The sequence below is a fragment of the Elephas maximus genome, chromosome 18 (genome assembly GCF_024166365.1).
Source record: "Elephas maximus indicus isolate mEleMax1 chromosome 18, mEleMax1 primary haplotype, whole genome shotgun sequence".
Classification (NCBI taxonomy): Eukaryota; Metazoa; Chordata; class Mammalia; order Proboscidea; family Elephantidae; genus Elephas; species Elephas maximus.
This window is the reverse complement of record NC_064836.1, coordinates 26,924,279-26,944,838: the sequence shown is the minus strand read 5'-3', so window position 1 is coordinate 26,944,838 and position 20,560 is coordinate 26,924,279. Positions and strand designations below refer to the sequence as shown.

Genomic DNA, 20,560 nt, shown 5'->3' with positions numbered 1-20,560 from the left:
GGGGTTGCTATGAGTTGGAATCGACTTGATGGCAATGGGTTTTTTGTTTGTTTGTTTGCCCGTTTACTGTCTTCAGATACTATCACAAACATTAAAAAAAAAAAAAAAAAGATTGCTGTAGAGTCAATTCCAACTCATGGCAACCCCATGTATATCAGAATAGAACTGTGCTCCATAGAGTTTTCAATGGCCAATTTTTTGGAAGTAAATTGCCAGACCTTTCTTCCGAGGCACCTTTAGGTGGAACGGAACCTCCAACCTTTCAGTCAGCAGTGAAGTGTGTTAACCACCCAGGAATTACAAACATCACTGTACCATATTTACTTCTCACAGCAGCCTGGTAAGTCAAACGCAGCATCTAGACCTCTTTTTACAGATACCAAGATGGAGGGGCTCAGAACCTCAGTAACAGCCCTGGAGGCAACCAGCTGGTGCTTTATTCCAAGTAACTCTGCTGCACGTGACGCCCTGTTCTGTCCGACATAAACGCCCCCTCACTAAACGTACAAAGTCACCCCCATATGACCGCTCTACTGCGCCCCCTCCTCACCCCATATCCAGTCTCAGGCAGGCTCCTGGCACTAAGGGATCAGGTAATCTTCCTGAACTTGGTCTAAATGATTAAAATACTCTTTAAAAAAAGACTTAGAGGTTACAATGTATCCTTTGATACATTAACAATGTTTTCTAACACATGCCAAAGATTAAATGAATATTTGACAAAACAGAGCATATTAGGATCAAAGTGCTTGCCTCCAGCAAACCTATGAATCGCTCTGAGGAAATGTACAAGTTCAAAACTGATTCAAAAAATGCAAACCACTCTAAAACGCAAGTGGCTGGGTTTGAAAAATCCATCTCAGACTCAGCTATTCTAGAAAGAGATACAGATACAAGCCTGAATTACTTTCAAAACCTTTGCAGCTGTCTCAAGGTCAGTTCAGGAACTGTAACGCAGTTCCTTTTTCTGACTACAGTTCCTTTATTCTGACAGGCGGCCTGTTTTTAGCTGCTTCAAGTTTTATAAGCCAGTCGCCACCTGAGATCCCCAGTTTAGGATGCAATGGTGGTTTTGTGAGGAAGCTGAGAACTACGCTAATCCGCTAGAATCCCAGCTCCAGCCCAGAATTCTGTCACCCCACAGCCTGGGCGGTAGGCAATGCTGGAATCATGCGAAGACATGAGTTTCCAGGTGCCCCCTCCTCCCCCACACAGGTCTACCGCCCTAACAACCAGCACCAGCATTTCCTTTTATTAAATGTAATCTACCTGGAAACCTACGAAGGAAAGTCTGCTCAGACAGTTCCCCTCATCTCTGAAATGGCTTCGTATTTCCCAGCGCTGACAGATTGAGTCACATACCGTATAATTTATACCAAATCTGAGTGGGTGGAAGAAAATCTTACAAACTTGCAGAGAGGAGCAGTGGGAGTGGAGGCCATGCCTTTAAATAAAGCCCCCCTTCAGGAGGGGGGCAGTGGCAGTTCACAGGTAGAATTCTCCCCTTCCATGTGGGAGACCCAGGTTCAATTCCTGGTCGGTGCACCTCACGCACAGCCACCACCCATCTGTCAGTGGAGGTTTACGTGTTGCTGACGAAGAACAGGTTTCAGTGGAGCTTCCAGACTAAGATAAACTAGGAAGAAAGGCCTGGCCGTCTACTTCTGAAAATCAGCCAACGAAAATCTAGTGATCACATGTCATCATGCGTGAGTTGCCATGAGTCAGGGGCTTACAGTTTTTAGGTGAGCTCAGCTACCCTGTATTCCACCTCCTAACCAAAGGCGGCAGCATGCCCCAGCAGCCGAGAAAGGGCCCGACAGCTCAGGGACGCCGCGGCTTTCTCACAGGCATGGTTTCCCTCTGTGAAAGGCGGTCCTCACTTTAAGTTTCAACTACAAACCCTATCTTCTTAGTAGCTTCCTCTGTGGCACAGGCCTGAGTTTTCTCCCTTCTGAAAACTCACTTGGTTTCTGATGCCTGAAATAGTCTCAGTCAACCAGCAGGATCCATCACAGAACAGAAGTGAAGTTACTTCCCCCTAGTGGTGACTGCTGGTCTTTTGAACGGCACCAGCCTAGCTCTCAAGGCAGAGCTCTGCTGTCTGTCCCACAATCCTGGGCTACCCAGGCCAGACAGAGGGGCACTGGGTCAGGCCTGACCAGGGGTACTGAGTTAGCCCTGTCGGACCTGATGTCTCTGGACGTCCTGCTTGTTATCTGTACGTTCCTGGTTCTTCTGGGTGAGCGGTGGGGATATTATCTGAGGCAGAATTAAATGAGGTGCGAAAACACTGGGCTGGGAGAAAGCAGACCTGCATTTAAGTTCTAGTACTGCGGGTATCTAGTGAGCACTTCTGAGAAAACGTCATCACCTCTCTGGGCCTTAATCCTTCACTGAAGAAAGGAAAGCTTCAGACATCTGAGGTCCCTGCCTGCCACGAGACTGTGAGGAGGCCCAGAAGTGGATGTCCAACTGCTCTGGGATTCCATGGTCCCTACTGTCCTTGCAAAGGGAGAAGAAGTCTTCTTCATCCACAAGATGGGCAAGTAACACTATTTATTTCATTGTTGTTAGGTGCCGTCAAGTCGGTTCCGACTCATGGTGACGCTATGTATGAAGGAACGAAAACACTGCCTGGTCCTGCACCATGCTCACAATCGTTATGCTTGAGCCCACTGTTGCAGCCACTGTGTCAATCCACCTTGTTGAGGTCTTCCTCTTTTCCACTGACCCTGTACTTCATCAGGCATGACGTGCTTCTCCAGGGCTGGTCCCTCCTGAAAACATGTCCAAAGTACATAAGACAAAGTCTCGCCATCCTTGCTTCTGAGGAGCACTCTGGCTGTATTTCAAGACAGATTTGTTCATTCTTCTGCCAGTCCATGGTATATTCAATATTCTTCTGCAACACCACAATTCAAAAGCATTAATTCTTCTTCTGTCTTCCTTATTCCTTGTCCAACTTTCACACGCATATGAGGTGACTGAAAACACCACGGCGGGTCAGGCACACCTTAGCCCTTGAAGTTACATCCTTTTGTAGCAGATCTGCCCAATGCAATCATATTTATCTTAGAGGGTTACAATAAGAATCCAAAGAAATGATGTACGTAAAATACACGGCACAAATGGCACGTACTAAATAAAGTAATTATGATTAATTGTGTAATCTTTAATTATAAAATTTTCCATCCAAATTTAAGAGTAAAAAGGGGTGCTACTCAGAATTTTCCGGGGACAAGCATAAACCAGGAGGGACAGGCTGGAATGTACTGTCAGCCTATCAATAAATAATAGCTGTTATGAGATTTGGAAAAATTCCCCCAAAAATCAACAGACTATTTTTACTGTTTTACTCAAGTGTTTTGGGACGATGAGCAAACCCTCTGTTATGGACTGAACTATGTTCCTAAAAATACATGTTGAATTCCTGGCCCTTGTACCTACAGATATGACGTTGTTTAGAGATAGTTTTCTTTTGTTACGTTAATAGACATTGGTCCTAAATCTGGTCACTTCTGAGTTATAAAAAAGCCCAGGACGGGCACACACACCCTCCACTCTCCTCCCCACCACCCCCCCCGCCACCCCCAGGAAGAAAGACACCCTGAGATGATCCTCTACAAACCAAGGAACCAAGGAAAACCCTGGCTACAACGAAGGAATTGACATGGTCGAGACCCCGATTTGAACTTTTAGCCTCCAGAAGTGTGAGAAAATAAATTCCTGTTCTTTACGGCCACCCACCTGTGGTATCTGTGTTACAGCAGCACCAGGGAACTAAGACATTGTCATGGTTTTTAGACAAAATCAGTGCTGGAGTCCTTTTACATCCTTCCCGACACAAGATCATCTCATGTCTGTCCTATACAAATTTCCAACACCAATCAAAGAAGCAAAGTTTAAGTGACTAAAATTTACCTCCTCTCTAGCTACAAACTAGCAGGCAAGACCCCCTCCCCTGTCTTAGTCATCCAGTGCTGCTATAAAAGAAATGCCACACGCGGATGCTGTCTTTGTCACCTAGTGCTGCTGTAACAGAAACACCACAGGTGGACGGTGTCTCAGCACCTAGTGCTGCTGTAACAGAAACGCCACAGGTGGACGGTGTCTCAGTCACCTAGTGCTGCTGTAACAGAAACGCCACAGGTGGACGGTGTCTCAGTCACCTAGTGCTGCTGTAACAGAAACGCCACAGGTGGACGGTGTCTCAGTCACCTAGTGCTGCTGTAACAGAAACGCCACAGGTGGACGGTGTCTCAGCACCTAGTGCTGCTGTAACAGAAACGCCACAGGTGGACGGTGTCTCAGCACCTAGTGCTGCTGTAACAGAAACGCCACAGGTGGACGGTGTCTCAGCACCTAGTGCTGCTGTAACAGAAACGCCACAGGTGGACGGTGTCTCAGTCACCTAGTGCTGCTGTAACAGAAACGCCACAGGTGGACGGTGTCTCAGCACCTAGTGCTGCTGTAACAGAAACGCCACAGGTGGACGGTGTCTCAGCACCTAGTGCTGCTGTAACAGAAACGCCACAGGTGGACGGTGTCTCAGTCACCTAGTGCTGCTGTAACAGAAACGCCACAGGTGGACGGTGTCTCAGTCACCTAGTGCTGCTGTAACAGAAACGCCACAGGTGGACGGTGTCTCAGTCACCTAGTGCTGCTGTAACAGAAACGCCACAGGTGGACGGTGTCTCAGTCACCTAGTGCTGCTGTAACAGAAACGCCACAGGTGGACGGTGTCTCAGCACCTAGTGCTGCTGTAACAGAAACGCCACAGGTGGACGGTGTCTCAGCACCTAGTGCTGCTGTAACAGAAACGCCACAGGTGGACGGTGTCTCAGCACCTAGTGCTGCTGTAACAGAAACGCCACAGGTGGACGGTGTCTCAGTCACCTAGTGCTGCTGTAACAGAAACGCCACAGGTGGACGGTGTCTCAGTCACCTAGTGCTGCTGTAACAGCAACGCCACAGGTGGACGGTGTCTCAGTCACCTAGTGCTGCTGTAACAGAAACGCCACAGGTGGACGGTGTCTCAGCACCTAGTGCTGCTGTAACAGCAACGCCACAGGTGGACGGTGTCTCAGTCACCTAGTGCTGCTGTAACAGAAACGCCACAGGTGGACGGTGTCTCAGCACCTAGTGCTGCTGTAACAGAAACGCCACAGGTGGACGGTGTCTCAGCACCTAGTGCTGCTGTAACAGAAACGCCACAGGTGGACGGTGTCTCAGCACCTAGTGCTGCTGTAACAGAAACGCCACAGGTGGACGGTGTCTCAGCACCTAGTGCTGCTGTAACAGAAACGCCACAGGTGGACGGTGTCTCAGTCACCTAGTGCTGCTGTAACAGAAACGCCACAGGTGGACGGTGTCTCAGTCACCTAGTGCTGCTGTAACAGAAACACCACAAGTGGATGACTTCAACAAACAGAAGTTTATTCTCTCACAGTCTAGGAGGCTAGGAGTCCAAATCCAGGGCGTCAGCTCCAGGGGAAGGCTTTCTCTCTCTGTCAGCTGTGGAGGAAAGTCCTTGTCATCAATCTTCCCCTGGTCTAGGAGATTCTCAGTGCAGGGACCCCAAGTCCGAAGGATGCGCTATTCTCCTAGCTCTTGTTTCTTGGTGGTATAAGGTCCCCATGTCTCTCTGCTCACTTCTTTCTTTTATATCTCAGAACAGATTGGTTTAAGACTCAACCTAATCTTGTAGATTGAGTCAGTGCCTCATTAACATAACCGCCTCTAATCCAGCCTCATTAACATCACAGAGGTAGGATTTACAACACAAAGCAAAACCACATCAGATGACAAAATAGTGGACAATCACACAATACTGGGAATCATGCCCTAGCCAAGTTGACACATCTTTTGGGGGGACACAATTCAATCCATGACACCCCATGTCGGACAAGGCAAGAGAGGAGTTGGGAGGCTGGGACAGCTGGGTGGAAGAGAACTACAGAATCACACTGCAGGAGTTTTCTTCTTGGGCAAACTCCTATCTGGAAAAGCCTGACTTCACTTGTGCGATGCAGGTGACCATGGGGCAAATGGGCCATGCCCCTGACAGAAGTGTAGAGTCAACCAGCTTTGAGAGCCACACAGATGATCCAATTCTACTTGCTCAGTTAGCAGATGAAACAACTGAGGTCTGGAAAAGTTAAAGAACTTGACCAAGGGCATGTTGTTAATTATCGCCCTATTCAGCTCTTTGGTTATATTTACACAACACACACAAAACAAATAAGCTTTTTAAAGGTGAAAAAACTCAACTATGTGCCTTCCCAGCTGGCCTGCAAGCTCCAAGGGGGAGGAAATGCTATCTGTCCCTCACCATGGCCATATCTAGGGCTGCCGCCTCACCTGGACCCTCACGTGGCTTTGGGGTGGGGACACTTGTGCTCACTGGGCACTAAAGGCTGGGGCTTGGGGAGGCTGACTGATGTGCCCAGGTCTCCCAGCTGGTTGTGCAACAAGCATGGTGCCTGGAGCAAGGCAGACACCAGGGAATAGCTGCTAAGTGAGGGAGAGATGCAGGCAGGATTGATACCCGGTCTGGCTGGCTCGAGACCAGACACTTCTGGTTGAACACAAGACTATCATCAGAGTTGCCCCTGGGCCTGGGGCACCACAGCACACAAAAATATCTGTTAAAAAAAAAAAAAAAAATGACTGAAAGAATAATAAAGGGTAGCAACTTGTCTGAAGCTCAGTTTCCTGTGGACAACACACTTTCTCACAGAGCTGTTACAGGTGTACATAAGGCGTGGAAGGTACAGAACATCCCTGTGCACCAGGCCATCCTGGAAGAAGGCCAACAACACAAGCTTGGCAGATGGCTAGCACTGAGTTTGAATCCTGGGACCAACACGCGTTGACTGTGTGACCTAGGGTGGGCTTCTGTGCCTCCCCTTGCCTCATTTTTCACATTTGTACAATGGAGGTGACAATGGTACCTACTTCATAGGGTTCCTACAAAGACGAAATCATATGTATTATACACAAAGCACTTTGCATTAGTGAATGTAAACTATTTTATTATCTTTAAAGTAAAGCAGAAAATTAACAAAAAATATAAAGGGGATAAAGTAAAACAAGCTATTACTACGTTGAGGGGAAAAAAAATCAAAATTAGCTCTGAATTCAGGCCACCTCAAATGCCTCTTCTCGTCCTGTTAATATGCGCTCACATTGGAATTTCATACTGCACCTGCTGAAATGAGCAATGAAAGGAAAAGTACTGGGCCTTCCCAAGTTACAAAGGATTTAATTTCCGGAGTTCTTTCAGAAATGTAGCGGTCAGCAGTTTCTGATACTTCAGAAACATAATATCCAACTATAATCCCATAAACTAGGTATTTTCATGCTAAAACTGTATTCATTCATGGAGTTGAAGCTAAAAAAAAAAAAAAAAAAAAACCAGATTAGAAAATGCCTTAGTAAATATTTATAAAAATTAGCTGCTCTATGGGGGAAAAAAAAATTTACAAAGAAAAACTGTACTAATAAACAGCTAGGACACCCTGATGGTGTAGTGGTTGTTACAGGTGCTAACCAAAAGGCTGGCAGTTCAAATCCACCAGGCGCTCCTCAGAAACCGTATGGGGCAGTTCGACTCTGTCCTGTAGGGTTGCTATGACTCAGAATCGACTCGATGGCAATGGGTTTGGTTTTGGTTTTTTGGTTTAATGAATAGCTAGCTATGGTTACAAAATGGCCCCCACGACCTCACCTCCTGGTATTCACGCCCTGGAGCGTGGGCTGCATCACTGGCTGGCTTCTAACGAACAGACCAGTTGCCACTGGGATGATTCCCATTCACGGTGACCTCGTGTGTGTCAGAGTAGAACTGTGCTCTGTAGGGTTTTCAGTACCTGATTTTTTGAAGTGGATCACCAGGCCTTTCTACTGAGGTCCCTCTGGGTGAAGCTGAACCTCCAACCTTTCGCTTAACAGCCGAGTGCATTAACCATTTACACATCCAACAAAAGTCAATGGACAGCATTCCGAAACTAGTTACAAAGCACGGCGGGTTTCACCTTGCGTGCTTTCTTTCCAGTTGGTAAGAAGCCATCTGCCACGGTGCCAGCTGCCCTCCAAGAGGCCCTTGCGCCGAGGAACTGAAGGAGGCCTCCAGCCATCAGCCATCCAGGACCTGAATCCTGCCAGCAGCGTGGGAGTGAACCTGGAGGCAGATGCTCCTCCAGGCCAGCCTTCAGGTGAGGCTGCAGGTGACACTTCACTACAGTATGTGAGAGACCCCGAGGCAGAGACAAAAGACAAGCCGTTCCTGGATCCCCGACCGAGAGAAATGCTGAGATAATAAATGCCTAATGTTCTAAGACATTACGTTTTGGGTTGATTTTTTACACAGCCGTAGATAATGATTCACTAAGCTATGTTGTGCGTTTCCTACGTCCCAAACACTGGGCCAACACTTCAGGTACCTCATAGGATGGAAGCCCTAAGTTATGTTGTGTGTTTACTACATCCCAGACACTGGGCCAACACGTCATGTACCTCATAGGATGGAAGCCCTAAGCTATGTTGTGCGTTTCCTACGTCCCAGACACTGGGCCAACACTTCAGGTACCTCATAGGATGGAAGCCCTAAGTTATGTTGTGTGTTTACTACATCCCAGACACTGGGCCAACACGTCATGTACCTCATAGGATGGAAGTACTAAGCTATGTTTTGTGTTTACTACATCCCAGACACTGGGCCAACACATCATGTACCTCATAGGATGGAAGCCCTAAGCTATGTTGTATGTTTACTACATCCCAGACACTGGGCCAACACTTCAGGTACCTCAAAGGATGGAAGCCCTAAGCTATGTTGTGTGTTTACTACATCCCAGACACTGGGCCAATACTTCAGGTACCTCACAGGATGGAAGCCCTAAGCTATGTTGTGTGTTTACTACATGCCAGACACTGGGCCAACACTTCAGGTACCTCATAGGATGGAAGCCCTAAGCTATGTTTTGTGTTTACTGCATCCCAGACACTGGGCCAACATGTCATGTACCTCATAGGATGGAAGCCCTAAGCTATGTTGTATGTTTACTACATCCCAGACACTGGGCCAACACTTCAGGTACCTCATAGGATGGAAGCCCTAAGCTATGTTGTGTGTTTACCACATCCCAGACACTGGGCCAACACTTCAGGTACCTCATAGGATGGAAGCCCTAAGTTATGTTGTGTGTTTACTACATCCCAGACACTGGGCCAACACGTCACGTACCTCATAGGATGGAAGTACTAAGCTATGTTGTGTGTTTACTACATCCCAGACACTGGGCCAACACGTCATATACCTCATAGGATGGAAGCCCTAAGCTGTGTTGTATGTTTACCACATCCCAGACACTGGGCCAACACTTCAGGTACCTCATAGGATGGAAGCCCTAAGCTATGTTGTGTGTTTACTACATGCCAGACACTGGGCCAACACTTCAGGTACCTCATAGGATGGAAGCCCTAAGCTATGTTTTGTGTTTACTACATCCCAGACACTGGGCCAACATGTCATGTACCTCATAGGATAGAAGCCCTAAGCTATGTTGAGTGTTTACTACATCCCAGACTCTGGGCCAACACGTCATGTACCTCATAGGATGGAAGTCCTAAGCTATATTGTATGTTTACTACATCCCAGACACTGGGCCAACACTTCAGGTACCTCATAGGATGGAAGCACTAAGCTATGTTGTGTGTTTCCTACGTCCCAGATACTGCGCCAACACTTCATATACCTGATATGATGGAAGAACTATTTTGCCAGTTGCCACCGAGTCAACTCCGACTCATGGCGACCCCGTGTGTGTCAGAGTAGAACTGTGCTCTATAGGGTTTTCAGTGGTTGGCTTTTTGGAAATAGATCACCAGGCCTTTCTTCTGAGGTACTGCAGTGTGAACTTGAACCTCTCGTCTGGTTAGCAGCCAAGCACACGATTGCTTGCACTACCCAGGGACTCACCCATTTTACAGACAGGGAGACTAAAGCACAGGCAGGGTCCCTGATTCCCCGGATCACGTGTAAGTGGCAAACACGTGATTACAGCCCATATCCTTAACTACTAGGCTGCACTACCTCCTCAGGTACAAATTTCGGAGCAGAATGAAACCAATGAAATCTTTAGTATTCAAAATAAAACAAGCAAACAAAACCACCCTACCTAAGCAAAATCAAACAAGTAGAGGATTTCCACAATGACTGACTCTATCCAACATGTAAGTCGCTTTCCTTGATGTCAAAGTCTGAGTCCAGGTAATAAATATTTCCCTGATGTGACATCGTGAAAACATTCCTCTTTCGCCCAAGAAGGGCAGGAGAGCTATTTTTACTTTCCCTCACCATGAGGCACCCTGTTTATGCTCAGAGAACGCTGCAGAGTCATCAGCTGTCTCATTAACCCTCAGCATCCCCATGTTTTCATACTGATTGGTATTTATAAAGAAAAAAAAAACTCTTTCACAAATGAGTTGTATTTCAGATGACTGGCACTTCCCCACTGGCTTTGAAATGCTTTCTACCAACTGTGCATAGAAAATGAACGCCAAGGGGTCTATCCCTATTCCACCCTACCACACACACCGCCGTGGGTCTATCCCCCTGCCACACACACACGCATACACACTGCTGTGGATCTATACACGCACACACCACTGTGCATCTATTCCCCCCACACACACACACCCCACACCCCACCGTGGGTCTATCCCCCTGCCACACACACACGCATACACACTGCTGTGGATCTATACCCCCGCTACACACACACACACACCACCGTGAGTCTATCCCCCCACCACACAAACACATGCATATACACACACCGCCGTGGGTCTATCCCCCTTCCACACACACATGCACACACTGCTGTGGGTCTATACCCCCATCACACACACACACATACACACACACTGCCATGGGTCTATCCCCCCACCACACACACACACACATACACACACACACACCGCTGTAGGTCTATACCCCACCACACATACACACACAACCATCCCCTGTGGATCTATCCCCCCACCACACATACGCACATGCGCACGTGCACACGCACACATATGCACACACACAGATGGATGTGCACTCAACTGCTCTCACCGCCACCGGGGTGGTGCGTTCACAGAGCGTGGCGTTAGGCCCCTCAGTGAGATGCATGGAAAGGAGGAATCATGTCCTCTGATCACATATTTAAAAAGGAAAGAAACAGAGAGATGAGGAATATAGCCTGAAATATAAACACTGACAGGATCAACAGCCTCTGCTCCAGCTATTCTAGCACAAAGCCTGTTTTTCTGTTCCCTTATGTAACTGTCTCGGGGACTGAAAAGTCTGTAGCAGCAGGCAATGACATGTAAGGTCACCACTACTGCAGAAAAATGATTTGAACAATGCATGGTGGTGACAGATTAAGCTGAAAAGGGAACAAACAACTGCCAAGGAGTGGAGTGGTGGGGATGGATTACAAGAAACACGTGGAAGTTAAAATATTTGTCCTTATTTACTTAAGAGTCAGAAATTCTAAAATTGGGGAAACAATAGATAACTTCTAAAATAAACTTTTTTCACATATGTAATAAGCAAATTTTTTTTTTTTCACATAAAACATTCTGAACATTCCCAAATAACTTACACTGTACGAAATCGCGGACAAGATCAGCTGTTTCTCCAAATTTAAGGAAGTTTAAGTGGGAAAAGAAGATAGTCCATTAGATACTTTTCACACATAATTTAAGTCTGAGAAACCCCATGCCTATGCCACTAGGGTGAAAAGTGAAAACGGTCTAAAAATGCCTCCATTTTGCCCTGTAACATATACGCCCCAAGTGTTACTATGCTGACTGCTGGAATGTCAGATTTTACAACATGCTACCTCTGAGTGGGACTCCCTGGGTGGTGTAAGCAGTTAATGTGCTCGGCTGCTAACTGAAAGGTTGGTGGCTCAAGTCCCCCCAGAGGTGCCTCAGAAGAAAGGCCTGGAGATCTACATGCAAAAAATCAGCCACTGAAAACCCCGTGGAGCACAGCTCTGCTCCAACTCACATGGGGACGCCACGAGGCAGGCAACTGGTTCACCCCAGACTGACTTGTAACTGGAATGGCCAGAAACACAGTAAAATACACACAACCTCCTGAGCTGAAACTATGTGTACCAGCTGCATGACCCTGGATGTTAAAAACATCCCAATCACCAAATTACAACTGAATGATATCTAGTCTAGTAAAAAATAAGGCAGCTTCAGGAAAAGTACATGCTCTGACACGTGGGAGGAGTGTGAGCGGCGTTGAGAGGATGCTGCCAGGGCAGAGGGAGGCGCCCAGGTAAAGAAAAATACTCGCTCTCGGCCCAAAGGCACAGGCTGTCCTGCTGATGGTCAATAGCCCTGGCTTTCGGGGCCAAGGCCAGACAACACGTGAGAAGGGGGCACACAGATCGCAAGTCTGACTCTCATTTCAGACTGAGGAAATCAAGGCTCAGAAAGGTTATGTTACCAGGCTGCAAGAAGCCAGCTTTTCAGTCCAGTGATCTTCTCACCATACAATGATGCCTCTGGTCAGGCGTCATCCTCCTAGCTAAACCCGTTGCCAACGAGTCGATTTTGACTTAGTGACCCTGCAGAACAACGAAGAACTGCTCATAATTTCCAGGGAGCGTCTGGTGGATTCAAACTGCCGACCTTTTGGTTAGCAGCTGAGCTCTTAACCACTGTACCACCAGGGCTCCCCAGCTAGCACAATGGTTCTCGGTCTTCACTACCAAGTGGAGTCACCTGGGAGCTGTTTCACCTGCGGACACTGGGTCCCAGCCCCTGAGATTCGGCTTTAATTGGTCTGGAGGTGGCACGGGTGTGGAGTGTTTCAAAGTTGCCTCCAGGTAATCTAATGCACACCTAAGCTTCAGCCCACTGGTAGGGGCATGCGCTTACATAAAGACTCGGGAACACCACTTAACTCCTTTGGTGCCTATCAGAGTATTTTATGTCATTAAGAGAAACTCATTGCAGTATCACAAATCTTAATTGGCGTTTTTCTTTTTTTAATGAAAGTCAGTTTATTCACTAAGAAGAGTACATTTTTCTACGATTAGCATTTTCTGATAGCCTCAGGCAAAGCTCTATTACCCAAGTATACATTCATGTTTTAGACAACAGAAAGGAAAAAAAAGCATTCACTTCTCTGACTGAATGGAACGATATTTACTGCTTGGAAACCAGCAGAATATTATTTGAGAACTCTTCAATGCCTGGCTCGCTTGGTGACAACTGAATAAACCCTTATTTCAGGGTACCAAGTACCAGTGCCGACAACCCCACATACAGGTAATTACTGGTTCAAAGCACTGCTTTGCTTTTCTAAGTAAAAAAAGAAAAATAAGGTTCCAAAAACAGTACAGTGATGAAAATATTTGTACAAACAGAAAATAATCTTATTTTAAAAAAAGTTTTCATTTGTTTGTAATGATGTATATCTCCCTAATAATACCACTATAAATTAATGATAACGCAGATTTATTTTTTAGATAAACATTTAATGAACACACTTATTATAAGATATTTACCATATCGGTGATCCAGCTAACAGAAACAAATCTTACATATAGGACCAAACTGTTAGACTGTTACAAAATGGCTTCAGGTGTAAATTCCCAAATGAAGGAGGAGTTCAGGTCAATTTCCTTCTTCCGTTTAAGACTAAGGTTACAGTATGATACAACCAAATGTAAAGAAGTCCAACATCGTCCTTTTTCTTCACCCAGGTGACTGCCAACCCACGGTTAGGAAGAGAGGATGATTTAGGGCTTGTGACAGAACTGCAGCTAATGGCTGGCTTATTCAGGTGCTAGACACCACAAGCCTTAAAGCGGATTCACCTTCCCATTACACCACCCAAAGGTGAACACTTCATTCTTAAGAAAAAGTGACTTTTAAAATAATAAGGCTGTTAGATCGAAACCACAGAACCCACGTGTTCCTACCTAGAGGGGTAGTTGTAGCTAAATGAGACACTACTTACTGGAAGGCTTACCCAAGACCTGTGGAGTCCCTGGGCAGGGCAGACAGTTAAGGCACTCGGCTGCTTAACAAAAGGTTGGAGGTAGGGGTCTACCCAGAAGCGCCTTGGAGGAAAGGCCTGGTAATCCACTTCTGAAAAATCGGCCATGGAAAACCCTAAAGAGCACAGTTCTATTTTGACACACACAGGGTCACCATGAGCCACCTGTGGTGGTTTTAGCTCTCTGGTTGCCTTGTTGCACAGAGTTATTTGCCTTCCGGGACCCCAACTACCTCAGAGAACTGGTTTTTGAGTGTTCACCTATTATTTTACATCTTACCAAAACAAACAAACAAAACCCAAACCCACTGCCACCGAGGTGATTCCAACTCATAGCGACCCCATAGCATTTCCAAGGCTGTAAATCTTTACGGAAACAGACTGCCACATCTTTCTACCTCGGAGTCACTGGTGGTTTCAAACCACAGACCTTTCAGTTAGCAATCAGGCACTTTAACCACTGCACCACCAGGGCTCCCATCTTACAGGATACTACAAATGGGCAACCGACATACACAAGCCCCACCTCCCTCCGGTCTGAAACACCTCATCTTCTGAATGGAAAGAAGGGGAGGCTCTGTCTCTCTCTCCATCTCTAACACCACTGCCCTAGTCCAGTCACCTTCTCACCACTCACCTAGCCACCCACCTAACCACCCACCTAGCCACCTAACCACTCACCTAGCCACCTACCTAACCGCCCACCTAACCACCTACCTAAACGCCCACCTAACTGCTCAACTAACCACCTACCTAACCACCTACCTAACTGCTCACCTAACCACCTACCGAACCACCCACCTAACCACCCACTTAACCACTCACCTAGCCACATACCTAACCACCCACCTAACCACTCACCTAGCCACCTAACCACCCAACCGCTCACCTAGCCACCTAACCGCCCACCTAACCACTCACCTAGCCACCTAACCGCTCACCTAACCACTCACCTAGCCATCTACCTAACCACCCACCTAGCCACCTACCTAACCACCCACCTAACCACTCACCTAGCACCTACCTAACTGCCCACCTAACCACTCATCTAACCACTCACCTAACCGCCCACCTAGCCGCCCACCTAACATCCACCTAACTGCTCACCTAACCACCCACCTAACTATTCATCTACCCACCTACCTAACCACCTACCTAACCACTCACCTAACTGCCCACCTAACCACCTACCTAACCACCCAGCTAACAACCCACCTAACCACTCACCTAACCGCCCAGCTAACAACCCACCTAAGCACTCACCTAACCACCTACCTAGCCGCCCACCTAACCACCCACCTCACTGCCCTGGATACCTCCAAATGCCTCCTCATTGGTCTCCTTGTTTCTTCTCTTACCCACCCACCTTCCTTCCTCACAAGGCATTTCCCACCCAGCTTTGCAATTAGAATGCAACCCGAATCCTTACCATGGCAGGCCACCAGGGCCACTCCACCAGGGCACTCCACGTAACCGGCCCTGACTGCTCCTCCTAGCTCAGCCACAATCACCCCCCACCTCTCACTCTCCAGCCACGCAGTTCCTTCATGATGGTCATCCTTGCATAGGAACCTCTGTGTTTGCTATTCCCTGACTAGACGACATGAGACAGCGGTGTTCACTGGCAGAATTCCAGCCTTCCATGTGGGAGACCTGGGTTCGATTCCTGGCCAGTGCACCTCATGCGCAGCTACCACCCATCTGTCAGTGGAGGTGTGTGTGCTGCTCTGAGGCAGAAAGGGCTTTGGCAGGGTGTCCAAACTGAGATGGGTTAGGAAGCCTGGCCATCTACTCCTGAAAATCAGCCAATGAAAATCCTATGGATCACAACAATCTGATCCACATTTGATCAGGGGGATGGTACAGGACTGGGCAGTGTTTTGTTGCATTGTGCTTGGGGGTGCCCTGAGTCGGTGGCCAGACTGACTGCAACTAATGACAGAGGCCTAGGCAGCCAACTACCCAAAAATCTCAACAAGGAACTTCCTCCTGCCAGCCAAGTCCAAACTATTCAGAGGTCTTTCTAGGCCACTCGAGCTAAAACAGCTCCATGCCTGTCCTCGGTGCATCCCCAAAGCTGTTCTCCGCCCTTTCTGCCCTTCTCTGGGCCCTGGAAGGCTGACCCCACCTAGAGATTGTGCTGTCTGGGCCCCTGACTCATTGCTGCCAGCTGGGCTCTGCCAGTGAGATCTGAGGGCCAGGAAAGTCAGTCCTGCTCACAGTGACAGCCCATGTAATACCCTCAGAGCCTAGAACAGTGCCCACCCCACAGTAAAGTCTCAACAAACATCTCTTATATGAATTAGGGGCAAAGTGGGCAAATTTTCATACAAAGCAATTTCAGAGTGCCCCCAACACTTACTAGGAGAAATTAAGCACCCAATTCTTATGGGACCTGACCTTGGTCAGCTAGACAGTCTGAGACCCCTGGAGAGAGACTTGAAACGCTGGCTAGGCCTTAGCCCAGGACAAGAAGGCTTCAGGGGAAGACAAACAAGGCCCTGTGCTCCTGACATGTGCTGTGCCAAGAAGGCATGCAGAAAGCTTACCTGAGCACACAGCCGTTGTCAACCCTCCTGAGAGTAAATGCATATACAAATAAATGGGACCTGGGCCCACCATTTTCCACTCCACAGTGGGGTTCCTCTTGGCAGCCACAGATCATTGACAGTGTATATGGACCCAGAGCCAAGCACTGAAAGCGTTGCTTGGTTTTTTTCTTTTTTTTGACAGCTGGTCTCCTCACCAGGCATCTCCCAAAGACAGGTTTCATTCTGCAACACCTCCACCCTCTAAATTTTATTCTGCACAATAGCTGCAAATTTGAAATAAATTCTTCCTCCCCACCAACATCATTGATTGCTCATTCCTGGCCAAAGTGTCTAGATTGTACGGACTTGGGAAAAAAAAATGAAATCCCAATGTACTGAGTGCCCTCGATGTGGCGTGTCACTCCCTCGGGGGTCAAGATTTGACTAAATATCCTAAAAGCCTAGAAAATGGGCCCCTTTTGCCCCAACACCATTTGCCCAAAACTGGCCAAACAGGGTATAATGAACAACCAGAGATCCTCACCCAAACACTGGTTTTTCTTCCAAAGCACAGACTGGGAATGCAAGGATGCCCTATTCGTGAGCACTGAGTCACGTCGCCACTCACATCCGTTTCCTCGTCCCTATGAATAAGTGACCCTCCCCGCGCAAGTGAATACGTGCAGGGGATGGTCATAGCGGTGGGGGTTCGGGGGGTCAGCGTTCCCTCGGCCAGTCGGTGCTAATGCATTCCCTGGTCCCCCGCCCCAGAGAGCAGGTAAACACCCAGGGGCAAGGGTGTCTCGGGGAGGGGGGCAGTGGCGAGCTCAGGTCAAAGGCGGGATAGAAAGATGCCCCCAGCCGGTCGGACTCGCTCCCTTGTGGCTGAAAGGAGGGGGCCCGACGGTTGGCATGGAGACACCCCTAACCTCTGGCCCCCAGGCTGGAGATGCCCCCTAACACCTGGAGCCCAGGCTGGAGACACCCCCGAACCCGAGCTAGAGATGCCCCGTGACCACCGGTTGGAGTCACCCCTGACCCCCGGGCTAGAGATGCCCTCTGACCCCCGGCCGGAGTCACCCCCGACCCCCGGGCTAGAGATGCCCTCTGACCCCCGGCTGCAGTCACTTCCGACCGCGGGGCGAGAGACACCCCCTGACCCCCGGGCTGAAGACGCCCCTAGACCCCCGGCTGCAGACGCCCCCCGACCCACGGGCTAGAGACACCCCATAACCCCCGGGATGAAGACACTCCTAGACCCCCGGCTGCAGACGCCCCCCGACCCTCGGCCGGAGACGCCCCCGGGCAGCGAGCACCCGCCCCCGCCCGCCTCACCCGGCACAGGCCGTCCGCGAGCACGCGCGGGTCCAGGCGGCAGGCGATGGTGGCGGTGGGCAGGTCCTGCAGGGCCACCTCCTCCATCTCGCAGTCGATGAAGCTCCAGTCGCCGCCGTCCTCGGCCTCGGCCTCGGCCGCCCCGGGGAACGGCGCGAAGGGCCGCGTGCGCGCCTCGGCCGCCGCCCCGAGCCGGGGCCCGGCCACGCCGCCCTCCATCCCGCGCCCCGCCGGGTCCTGGCGCCGCGGCCTCCGCGCTAACCCCCGGGCTCGCGCCGCGGACGGCTGTCACCACGGCTCCGGGAGACGCGGCCTCCGAGCGCACCCCGCCCGCTGCCGCCGCCGCCACACGCGGGAGGGGCGCAAACCGCGCGCGCGCCCAGCCCCGAGAGATGAGCTTCGGCGCACTGAGTGGCGGGCCCTTTAAGGCCGGCACCCGCCGTGCTACCGGACCAAGCACTTCCAGGAGAGAAGGCCAATGAGAGCACGGAATTCTCTTCACGTGATCTCTACGCCTGAAGCCTTGGATGCCATGTTGGATAGGGGCAAAGGTCCCTAGCTTGGTGGCTTTTTGCGCGGCTGGCGGCTGCTGAGTGGTGCCTGGCGGGGCGCCGGGATGGTAGCCGGGGAGGCTGCGCGTCGGTGGTGCCTGTGCGGCGACGACTTAAGGGACGTGGGCCAGCTTTGGGAGGATTTAAGCGAGATCTAGTCGTGGCTGTTGCTGTATTTGCGGACATTACCAAGTGGTTAGATGCTTCCCATGTATTATCATAAACCAAAAACCAAACCCACTGCCTTCGATTCGGACTCATAGCGACCCTACAGGACACAGTAGAGCTGCCCCATAGGGTTTTCAAGGCTGAAATCTTAACGGAAGCAGACTACCAGATCTTTCTCCCGCAGAGCCGCCGGTGGTTTCGAACCGCCAACCTTTCGGTTGGCAGCCGCGCGCTTTAACCACGGGGCCACTAGGGCTCCTTATTGAAAAAGATTGTATACAGTCCTAAATAAGGATTGAGCTAGAGGTGGTAACAGTAACTTACGTCTATATTTCAGTTTTTTAGTCCTTATATCATTGCTCAAAATTGGTATCAGAGGAATTTTTTGAATTGCTGCTGTGTACAAGGGGCCCTGGTGGCACCGTGTTAAAGCGCTCGCCTGCTAATGCAAAGAAAGGTCAGCGGTTTGAACCCACCCTTATCCTGTGGGAGAATGTTGGGGCAGTCTGCTTCCATGAATATTCGCGGCCTTGGAAACCCTATAGGGCGTTCTACTCTGTCCTACAGGGTCCCTAGGAGTCAGAAATCCACCCCACGGCAGTGGGTTTGGTTTGGGTTATTTTTTTTATGTGCAACGGAGCCCTGCTGGCCCAACAGTTAAGTGCTGGGCAGCTAACAGAAAACCTGGCGGGCTCCCTTAAAGATTACAGCTTAGAAAACCCTGTGGGGCGGTTCTACTCTGTCACATGGGGTTGCTATGAGCTGAAGTCGACTTGACCGCACCTAACAACACCAACTACAAAAGAAGATACCTTTAGATAAGACATTAGTTCTTGCATTGGAGAGTTTACAGAGGGAAAGCAGAGGACCTCAAATGTGCCTGCACCTCACTCTCTTCCTACAAAATAGAGGTCCTGTGCTGGGAAGGGCAGTATGGTACCCTAAAAACTTGGGCCTGAATTCCAGCTTTGCCATTAATTGGTTGTGTGACCTTGGTCAAGTAACCTGAATCTCTTTCCTTACTTGGAAAGTGAGGCCACTTCTAATAAGCATCCAGTAAGTGCCCAACAAATGGTAGCTCTGTTATGTGCTGGGTTCTTTGGAGGATAGGAAGCCAGGGCTGTATATTCTCCTAAAGTGGGCTTAGCCTCTTCTTAGGAAGTGTAACTGATTGTAGTAAAAACTATACTCAACTAACAGCTGGGGCGTACCCAGAACCTGCCGCGTGTAAGGTGTGGTTGCCGTTAGGACAATTTCAGGGCTCTGTGTCCTCAAGGAGCCTAAATCAAAGGGGACAAGTAATAATATACAGACATAATGCACATAAAATAGAGTGTGATACACTCAAACCTACCTCAAGGAGTTGCTTCGGACTCATAGCGATCCTATAGGACAGAGTAGAACTGCCACATAGGGTTTCCAAGGCTGTAGTCTTTATGGAAGCAGACTGCCACATCTTTCTCCCATTGGAACAGCTCGTGGATTTGAACTGGTGACCTTTCAGTTAGTAGCCGATCTCTTACCCACTGTGCCACCAGGGATTCTTGGATGTGAAACGGTATGTGGAGAAATTGAAACCCACATTCATTGCTGGTGAGAGTGTAAAATGGTCCAGGCGCTGTGGAAAACAGTTTGGCAGATCCTCAAAAAGCTAGACGTAGAGTTATCATATGATCCGGCAATCCCAGCTCTAGGTATTGAAACCATATATCCACGCAGAACATGTACGCCAGTGTTTATAGCAGTGTTACCGGTAATAGCCACGAAAGTGGGAACAACCGAAATGTCCATCAGCTGACGAGCGGATAAACAAATATATATCCATGCTGTGGAATGTTATTCGGCCCTTAAAAAGAATGAAGTACTGATTCATGCTTTAACGTGCACAGAGCGTG

The 20,560-nt window shown here is 49.0% G+C and overlaps 1 protein-coding gene across 1 annotated transcript in view; it reads right to left on the bottom strand.

Annotated features, from left to right (window-relative positions):
* Nucleotides 1–18,253, bottom strand: part of RCAN1 (regulator of calcineurin 1) — a 107,682-nt gene extending 89,429 nt beyond the window's left edge. The window contains exon 1 of the mRNA XM_049857747.1: nucleotides 17,947–18,253. Coding sequence (XP_049713704.1) covers nucleotides 17,947–18,165 — 219 coding nt within the window. The 5' untranslated portion in view covers nucleotides 18,166–18,253. The remainder of the gene's footprint in view (nucleotides 1–17,946) is intronic.
* Between the last annotated feature and the right edge of the window lie 2,307 nt (nucleotides 18,254–20,560).